We start from the raw sequence: 9661 nt of genomic DNA, 5'->3' as shown, positions 1-9661 counted from the left end.
TTCCAGTGTGCTGCACGGTGCTTGTAATGACAATCAGCCTCTCGGAGCCCCCTCTTCCCGAGCAGTCAGCACTGCAGCACTGCTGACAGGCTCCAGGACGACGCCTGACTGCCAGGGCCTGGGGTCTGGGGACGGCGAAATGAAGGAGGAGTTAAGGGTCCACCTCTCCCCACTGCCCCCCAGACCATCGTGTCTTGTCCACAGCAAAGAGGCAGCGCAATCCCCCTGCTTTAGGAGTTGGAGTCGGGATAAAGTTTCAGCCTGAATCAGAACTTCCCCGCATTCGGGGGTTTGGCGCCGGGGTTCTGGTCCATCTCTAGGAAACAGGTCGCACACAAGTCTGGGTTTGAAAAGCACTTGAGTGTAGTGTGTAGGCAGGGAGTGACATTCTGAGCACCAGCTACAAAGACCAAATCCCCCAGACCCCCAGCCCCTGACAGATACAAAACAAACCTTCACCACATTTCAGAACCAAGGGACTGTTTTCTTAGCACCCCCCTTGCACCCGCTCCCCAGATTATGACACGTGGCTATTACTGTCATTGAGAAGCAGTGCTCCCCTCTATTTGCCAGGGGTGTTTCTTGCAGCTTTTTGCAGCACTCAACAACTCCCCATCTTGTTGTACAGAGATAAAAGAATAAGGGACTGTGGGCAACCCTTACCACAGAGCACCCCCCCGCAGTGCTCTGCTACACCCCCCCCCCCCCCCCCCCGGCAGGGAGAGACCCTGTGTTCTACCAGGCAGCTAGAATACAGTGAAATGCCATACACTGAAATCCAGCTTTGAAACAGACCATCAGACAGACCCACCAGACCACACTTCCACCCAGAGACTCCTCCACGCCCTTACAGCAACACCAAAAGAGAGACAAGAGCAGGACATTTCTACAGCCATTAGCACTTTTCCAAATTACACAGCTGTAACTTCCCTTTTATCAGTGGCTTTGAATTAGATTCAGTATTAATGGCACATCTTTTCCTGTGTTTTATAACGTGGACATATGTGTAACTATTGAATAGATGTGAATGTGTTGACATCTGTAAGAGTGTCACTGACATACATCTAAGCAAATGAGGATCCTGAGCTTTTAGCAATACAGAAACGTTACAGGATATAAACATTGGTCTTAAACGCACATCCACCCTTAGTAGGTCTGTGAGAAGATGACAGATGCTCGCTGGTGAAGATTTTGCGAACAGCTACATCAGGCTCTGTCTAGATGGTGTGCATAGCTGCGGTGTTTAACTTTCTTATACACACACTTAGATAAGCTGCAACTCTGCACTGGGCACTAGGTATCTGTTGAATCACAATTGACGTAGGAAACCTGCAGTTAGACATGGGATGTTTCAAACTTTGCCCAACTGAGGGTCCTGTTGGCCACCTGGCGAGGAGCATTCAGTGGAGTAGACTGCACCCACCTCTCCTCTTTAATACAGAGACGCGATGCCAGCGTGCAATGCTCCATCTCAATCCCTGTGGCCTTAGAGATGAAGCCAGCCAGGTGCTGCCTGTACAGTTCTGTGGATTGCATTATACAGGATATGCAGCCTCTTCAGACAACTGCATCCTGAGAAATCCCATGCTGCCATCTAGATAAAATCACTTTGCAGAACTGCACTTGAAGGACCAGGTTGTCAAAGGAATTCAGCTCCCCCCAGGAAACTTCTGAGTGGCTTATTTAAGTGCCTAAATGGGAGCTGAGCTCCCTTGAAAATCCGGCCCTAAATGTCCTCAGTAAATAGGGAATCACAGGGGGGAAAAAGTGAGAGTAAATAAGACATGCTGCACTGGTCCCATCTAGTCCAGCCCCGGACAGTGCAAGATTCCTCCTTGTGCTTTTTGCCTAGGACTTATGCATTTTTATTTATTGCAGTCCAGCAGCAGAGTAAGGCCAATTGTGTTTTGTCGGGGAGAGCACCCTCTTTCACTGGAGCCTTTGCAAGCAGTGTGACTATTCAGCTAAATATAAACCTTCTACAGATCTGTGGGTGTCAGTGAGCCAGGGGGTGACTGATGCTTTCGATGGAAGCTTGGGAATGTGGCCCAAAGAAGAGCCCATCACCAGTGCACTTCAAGCCCTTGCAGTTACTGGCTCAGGGACCTGTCTGGTTCTGGAAGCCACTGTAGGCGAAGGTGGGGAGGGCTGGTGAGCACGAGGCAGTCTTTGACAGGCAAGCAACACGGTTAACGTCACACATGCTGGGGTCCTGGTCACTTCTGAAATAGACCCCATCAGGTGAGTAAACAGAGGGGTCTTCATTGAAGTAGTTATAGGGTCTCAGGAAAAAGCCAACTCCGTTCCCCACCGTCACCGTGTTGGGATTATCCTCAGTGTGTGGGACATGCAAGAAACCAACAGAAATCCAGGCAACTAGGTCCTGGAAGAGGAAGAGGAAGAAACGTGTCACTGAGCTGTGTCAGGAGAACTGCGCGGTAGGCAGACCCTCTGCGAACACCACTGAGCAATGAGCATTGGGCCTGCATGCATTTCAACACAAGCAGGGAGTAAATTAAAACCCTGCCGGCTGTCCCACAAACGGTTCTAGCCAGCCCACACACAGGCTGGACTCCACATCTGCCTGAGCGACTTGCTGTGTGTCTGTGAGTCTGTCTGTCTCACTGCACACTCCTCCTGGGAAGCGCTGCAGGCCCAGTGGAAGGAGAACCCAACGTACCTCATTTACGATGGTCTCATTGTCTATGAAGTCAGCGAAGGCCACGGTGGGCGTCCAGGGGTCGTTCTGGTTGTAGATGCTGGTGCTGGTCGGCTCCTCCTCTTTCCGTTTGGTGACGGCCAGTTTGTACCTAACAAGCAGAGAGAAAAGATTGATTCGCTCTCCCCGTGCAGAGTGAGCCTGAGTGATGACAGGTGCTTGTGCCTGGACTCCTGCTGCGTGAGCCTGGCCATGTCACTTCTCTCTGTCCCTTCTAACCCAGCGGTGGGATGAGGATAATGCTCCCTGCCTCCCAGGGTGTGTGACAGTTAGACAGTGTTTGTAACGGGCTCTGTGCATGGTTTCTGTGCGGAGCGCTAGTGATACAGCCTCTCTGCAAATCAGCAATGGAGGGGTCCCGCTTGCACAGCACCTGTCTGTGGAGAGGACCCACCCCAGACTTGCAAATGGTGACAAGGGGCAGGAATACTAGAGGAGAGGAGAGATGAAATGGAAGGGCCATGAAATCATCAGCACCGCATGGTCAGACAGATGAGTAGCAAAGCACAGGACATAGCCCATGGGTGTGTTGTGTGGGGTACAGTCCGGGGCATGACAAGGGCTCCCCAGATTACCCTGGAGCTCTGCTTACATGGAGCTTGTGAGTCTGCACTCAGATTCTGCCCCCCATGGGCATCATAAAGGGACACTGAGCTCAAGAGACTCCACATGTAGGTGTTAAATGACAAACCGGTTTTGACTGTCTAGATTTACAGCGAGACAAGGTGGGTGAGAGAATATCTATTATTGGACTGCACCCGCCTGGTCTCCCTAATATCCTGGGACCGACACGGATACAACAGCATGGCACACAGCAGTCTAGATCCATAGCAGGTAAAGCCAGTAGGTCTATCATATATCTCGTATATATGACAGGGAGGCCATTACATTTCATCCTGTTACCCTGTACTGAGCCCCATAACTTGTGTTTGACTTAAGCATGTCTTCAGAGAGGTACCCAGTGCTCAGCTGATGGCATCAGGAGGTGGAGAACCAACACTCCCCGGGAATTGATTCTAATGTTAATCACCCTCTCGGTGGAAAACTGGTGCCTAATTTCCAATTTGAATTTGTCTGGCTCCAGCTTCTAGTCAACGAACTACCAGGTATAGAAGCAATTCTAACACTTTTCTCATGCATTTTCCAGGCCAAGACTATTTATTTTAACTGTTGAACCTTTCCCCTGCAGGGCAAGACGCTCCTGCCCATAGCCCAGACAGAGCAAGGACCAAGGGAGCAAAGAGCCACGGCCCAGTGGAAGGGACCTGGGGCTTGAAATACTTCTGTGGTTGTGTCATCTGCAGAATAGCTTAGAGCATCTCTGGGCTGACCCTGGGGTGATTTCCCCCTTCAGACAGGGGTGTCCATCTCTGGGCTGACCCTGGGAGCTGTGCCTGGACCCCTTTAAAACCTATTTTTATCTTCACTCACAGTCTCCCCAGACTCCAGCAGCTGGGCAGGGACAGTGAGCCCTCCGTACTCCTGGCCTCTTTCCCTCCACTTTGTCACACCCTCGATGCTGTCTCAGTGGAGGGATTTGGCATCATTTCCCTTTGGCTGTTTCCCTCGCTTGTGTTGGGTGCGCAAGCAGCAACAGGGGCCCTTGCAGAGGCTGGGATGGCTGAGCAATGGAGAGAGGGAAAGGCCATTTGCAGAGGTTGCACCAAGCCAGTTTCTGCTTTGGGTCCGTCTCTCTGTGTCTCACGTCCCCGCTGACCCAGAGTGACTCCTGTGTGTGGCAGGCGGGAGAGCCCAGGGTCAGAGGCACAACCCAGCTGGTGTGTCAGTGGTAACACAGCATTGCTGTTACGCCCAAGCAAAGGGCCCAGCACTGAATTCCCTCCTTAACCTGGTCTCCCACTGCACAGTCCCTCCAGTCCAGTGTCCCATTGCTGTCAACAGCCAGCACCAGCTGCTTCAGAGGAAGGTGCAAGAAACCCCATCGGGGAATTGGAGAATAACTAGCCCAGAGGGGAGGGCTCCCCCTCCCCCAGGCAAGCAGTGCTTGGCTCAGGCCCTACAGCAGGAGAGCACGGGCCCAGTGCTGCACCACTGGGGCTGCTCCCCACAGCCCTGATTTTGCAGCCACTGGCCCCAGCATGGCACTGACTCAGCTCTTTAAGCACAAGCAGGAATTGCTTCATTTCTAAACATGTGCACCTACCTCCCCCAGCTGATGGACCGCTCCATGGAACTGGTTTCTGGCAGATGGTCCCCGGCAAAGCTGACTATCTGGATCCTGTAGCCGTGCTGGTGGCCCCATTTATTTTCATGGTTGGTGGCGAAGTGGATGTACCTGGGGATCTTGGAGTGAAGTGGGAACACGGCCTTGTCCTCTGTGTCCAGGACTTTCTTGGTGAGCCGTGGTCGCTGTATCTGGTGCTCCGGATTCCAAGAAGCCTGCACAGTATCGAAGGTCATGTCATGGGCCACCAGAGAATTCTTTATCCCTGCAAGGCAAAGAGAAAATCTGATAAATTGCACCCTTGGCCTCCTGGGCTTCCCCATGGCTTGAACAAGTGAGGCCTTGGCTAATTCCAAGATGCAGGTTACAGAGGCAGGCCCTGAAGCTCACTCAGAAGGGACCAAGATCTTTCACAGAGTTCTTCAACAGAACCACTCTATTGCCTAGCAGAAACACCACCCCCCTCCAAACTGAGCAGCTGACAGGACTAGAAAACAAGGATCTTCCTACTCACCGAGCAAGATGGGACATGAACAATTATGGACTTCTCTGCTGGAGTGACGAGCACCAACCTGCCATGCTCTGCACCCAAACTCCGCCTTGTTCCACTGCTTTCTGTCCTTCGGCCATGTGAGAAATGGGGAAAGGCTGGTTCCCCCCTCAACTCCTGGGGAAAAGGGTGCTCTCCCTCTCAACACTTACAGCTGGCATGGGGAAACTGAGCTTTATTGCGCAGGGCTTATATGAAACAGGGAATGTGTTTCAAAATCACCTGCTGTATTTCTAGGGTATCTTTTCAGGCAGCTCCACAACTAACGATGTATTCGCCACACTCCGTCTGTGACATGAGTGTAGAAATAGTCCTTGAAACAACGCAGCTCTTTTCATCTGTACCACCAGTTGATAGCAGCTTGTTCAGCCAGCTAGCTCCTGCGTACTCGAGGGCAGCACGGAGTTGCAGGCCACCCTCCAATCTCCTACTTTTGCGCTTTTCAATAGTCATCATCCAATCGTCTAGAATGTGCTGGGCCCATGAGACTCATGGACTGTCATGTGTGAATCAGGGCGAGCCCCAGCCAGCTTCCTTGGAAGGATGAACCTTTCCTTTCAGTTACAAAATGCCTGTGCTTGGGCCGAGAGAGTTTAAAAGTCCAGTAACAGCTGAACATAGTGAGGAGCTGGAGCTCTGCCCTGCAGCTCTCTGGGATGACCCCCGGTGCACGAAGCCCTGCCGCACAAGTGAGAAGCATTGCACCATCAGATGAGACTCTGGCTGGCTGAGGCTGCCAAGAGGGCAGAACTGTCCCTAAAAGCTTCCGACAGCTGTTGCCTTTTCACCGGTGCCACATGCCACAGGAGTATTTGCCTTGGGAACCGCTCCTGCCCCAGCTCATGCCATGGCAGTCAGGAAGGAACTGAAGCTTCAGCTTCTTACCAGCTCTCCCGTGTGTCTGACACTCATGATGGGTGTCCCGAGTATGTTGTGAATGCCTCTGGGACTTTGGGGATGCTCCGCTGCGGAGGCTCACATCTATCGGGGTGCTGAGAAGCACCGCCCGGGTGGTTAATTGGCTGCTTTACTGGCATGTGGCTAACGTATGGCTGGTATTTCATCACGTGACACTGTTCAGGTAGAAAGTGACTGGCAAGAGTAATCTGTTTTCCATGCTGTATCATAGTCCAATAGCTGGGCTGGATTCCTGCAAGCGTCCCTTTTGGGGCTAAGTAGGTCTGTTACATACAATGGCCTCCCATTTGTGCAGAATGAATGCAGGCCCCTACAGTGGGACGGAGTGATTCTGTCATAGCTTCTTCTTCCCACAGGCATCGAAATTGAACTCTCCCACGTTCAGTGCTAACTCCTTCCTTCGCCCCCCGGGAGGCAATGGCATTCAGGATATAGGATACAGTCAGCAAGTCTGTGTCTGCACTTCCTAAACCTGCCACGGTTGGATGTTTTTCTGGTGGAAGCTGATCCAGAAGGTTTCCTCTGACACACAGCGATACTGTCTCCAGCCCACTTGAGGGGGAGGGGACCGTGCCAGCTCCCTGAATTACAAGCCATGGAATGCAGAGCTTACAGCTAGTAGCCCTAATTCCTGCCTGCATTCCCATGCAGGGCAGATCCCAGAGCCACACAGGGCTGGTGTAATGACTACTCCCACCCCTCAGCTCCCAGCAGAGGAATGAGCCAGCGCTGGGAAAGGATGTGGCTGCCTGATCCCTTGGCGCTGCAGCTATTCTGGGTGGTGGGAATCTGCCTTAAGTTAGGCTCTGATTTACACTGGGAGATAGGCAGGCCTGGCCAAGCCCAGAACTCAGACGCCCCCCCTTTGCACCACCCTGGGCTGCCCTTCCTGAGAGGTGAGACCGTGGTTCCCCATAGCTGCAAGGAGCACCGCAGGGCTGGGTGTCCTTCTTCACGACGCACAGGCGTGAGAGAGAGAGGGAGAGGGAGCGCACATGCAAAGAAACCTACCTCCAACATCCAAGTCCACTTTATAGTTGATGAGATGGGTGTGCATTGTGCCTAGAGTGTGCTCCCCAATCCGATTGCCGTGCTCGGTGCCTGTGTCGTAGAGAAAGGAGGAGCTGATGTAGCCAGTGGCGTGGACTTTCACTTCAATCGCTCCGTTCTGGTAGAATATGAAGTCCCAAATGTAGTCGTAGTTTATGAGCGTTGAGATGGCCCTAAGGACAAGAGCATATTTAGCCAGGCCCCCATAGTACAGGGACTGCACGTTAGAGTAATGGCGCCTCAGCGGGACTGACGCATCCTGCTCGAAAATACACAAGGAGTTTTTATTAACTTTAGGGGTCTCGGATTCGACTAAATAGTGTCTGTCCACATAGGTGGCTGTGTAGGGGCAATCAACCCCCCGGACCAGCTCAAAAGCAAACTTCCCGATGCCAAAGCTCCCATCCATGTATCTGGTCACCATCCCGCCGGGACAATTCGAGCCGTAGAGAGCAAGGGCTTCCTGCAGACTCAGCTCGTAGACAACCCTCTGTCCATTGAACCGGATGTCAAAGAGGCGTGGGCCTGTGTTCACGTCCATCCCGAAGGCGAAACTCCAGGCCTGGAAGGTGACGTGATTGTTCTGGATGCTGTAGCGGGGCCCACGAGGTTCATACTGCACAGGGGCTGGTGCCATGGGGGCTGTTCTGGGCCGCATGGAACCAAATTCCTCCTCAGGTCGGACTTGCTTAACTTTGACATCCTTCACGCGGCCTTGTATGAACTCGCTCTCCAGCTGCCCCACGTCCTCATAGTACTGGCCGTTATAGAAGACTTTGCTGATCCTCCACTGGGAGATATTCAGGCTGCTGTGATCCACCAGCAGCTCCAGGCCAATGGGGTGCAGGTAGTAGCCACTGCCATAGACATTCTGGAACAGCACAAACCAAGTGGCGCGATCTCCGGACTGGAACCCCCGAGGAGCTGTGGTGAGGGTAGCAAAATTGGCCCCGTCATAATCACAGCACTCGCCAAGCAAGCGTGGCGCTTTGGAGAGCTGCTGCTGGACAAAGAGGTCGATCTCTTTGTATTCCTTCTCAGTCACCGGTCTGCGGTGATAGGGCAGCTGCGCCCCGTACTTCCGCACCGTGACGTCTCGGTGAGTCGTCGGCTTTGGCAGGGGACCCACCACGTACTCCGTGACATTCGGATCTGGTTGGTTTCCGAAATACACCACAGCCAGCGCCTGCCGTGGGGGTTGCCTGCCCCCACGATCCAAAAACCCCAGCACCTCTGCCTTGGTGGGGATCTGCACATCGACGTAGTAAATGCAGTTCTCAGAGGGGTTTGCATGAGAGGCGTCTACCAATGGCACCCCAAGGCTGCTCTGCAGATACCTCACCACTTGCACCATTTCCTCTGGTGTCAGATCAGCAAAGACCAGGCTCTGGTCACTGTGCTTTCCCTCCTGGCTGCTCAGGACCTGCGACTCACAGCTGGCTGGCTTCGCTCCTCTAGTCAGCAACACACAAACCAAAGCGAAGATTGTGGCTAGCGCCAGAACCAAGAGGATGAGGACAGTTTTCAGGTTCATGTTGCTGCAGCTGCAGAACTGGCTCCCGAAGCCTCCCCGACTGGGATTCCCAGCTGCGGTCTGCTGGCTGGGTTATTACAGGAGAGACGCAGGCTGTTGTCTGTTTCTGGGGAAGCGCAGGGCAGCGGGGCTGGAGGAGGGAGATGTGGTAGGAAGACGCTAGAGGTTCGCTGGCGACCATAAAAGGCTTCTTCTCCACGTCTGCAGACCAGTCACAGGCTCAGCATCTTTAGCAGCACTTTGTGTCCACACAGCACTCACTTCCCGCCAGCGCTTCAGGAGGCGGGTTACAGAGGCTGCGCCCAGCTCCGTGGGCTGTGGGGCGGGGGCGCTTTAGGGTCGTTTTAGAAAATGTGAGCATAGACCCAAAGCGCCAGTAAAAGCGGAACACTCGGGCTGACAAAGCAGAGACCTGGAAGAAGGGAGGCTGGACTGCGAGGGGCTTCTTGCCAGACGCTGTAACCCGATCCCTCCGGCTACAGTCCTCTGGTTCCTCTGGTTGTAGGAACCTCGCTGCAGCCCTGTCTCTGACTTACCTCCTTCCAGGCTCCCAACGATTCCCTCTGCATGGCCAGTTACCTGCTTACATGCCCAAGAGCGGCTGTTCGGGCCGATTAGACTGGACTCAGTCTCCCGTCCCTGCTCTCGTGCCATCACAGGCGCCGCTGACTCCTTTATTTAGCATTGGAGGGCTCTGGTGCTTGG

General features: G+C 53.4%; 1 protein-coding gene across 2 annotated transcripts; it reads right to left on the bottom strand.

The window, feature by feature from the left end:
• Positions 1-733: 733 nt before the first annotated feature.
• On the bottom strand, positions 734-9336 carry LOC137148521 (amine oxidase [copper-containing] 3-like). Of its 2 annotated transcripts, none has more exons than XM_067541402.1 (4): positions 7384-9336; positions 4884-5169; positions 2681-2810; positions 734-2383 (listed from the first exon to the last, which is right to left on the bottom strand). In XM_067541402.1, the coding sequence occupies exons 1-4, from the start codon at positions 8954-8956 to the stop codon at positions 2099-2101; spliced, it is 2274 nt and encodes a 757-aa protein (XP_067397503.1). In that variant the 5' UTR covers positions 8957-9336; the 3' UTR covers positions 734-2098. The 2 variants fall into 2 exon arrangements, with proteins under 2 accessions (XP_067397503.1, XP_067397504.1); XM_067541403.1 differs by lacking the exon at positions 7384-9336 and adding an exon at positions 5677-5686.
• Between the last annotated feature and the right edge of the window lie 325 nt (positions 9337-9661).

Source organism: Emydura macquarii, unplaced genomic scaffold (genome assembly GCF_026122565.2).
Source record: "Emydura macquarii macquarii isolate MOO-44397 ecotype Brisbane River unplaced genomic scaffold, CSIRO-AGI_Emac_v2 contig_629, whole genome shotgun sequence".
Classification (NCBI taxonomy): domain Eukaryota; kingdom Metazoa; phylum Chordata; order Testudines; family Chelidae; genus Emydura; species Emydura macquarii.
The sequence above is the reverse complement of the archived record's forward strand: the minus strand, read 5'-3'. Positions and strand labels throughout refer to the sequence as shown.

Coding starts and splice junctions, on each gene's coding strand:
- LOC137148521 (XM_067541402.1), bottom strand. CDS start 8,956: ATGAACCTGAAAACTGTCCTCATCCTCTTGGTTCTGGCGCTAGCCACA. Junction 5,170..7,383: donor AGTGGACTTGGATGTTGGAG/GTAGGTTTCTTT, acceptor TTTGCCTTGCAG/GGATAAAGAATTCTCTGGTG. Junction 2,811..4,883: donor CGGTCCATCAGCTGGGGGAG/GTAGGTGCACAT, acceptor TCTGCTTGTTAG/GTACAAACTGGCCGTCACCA.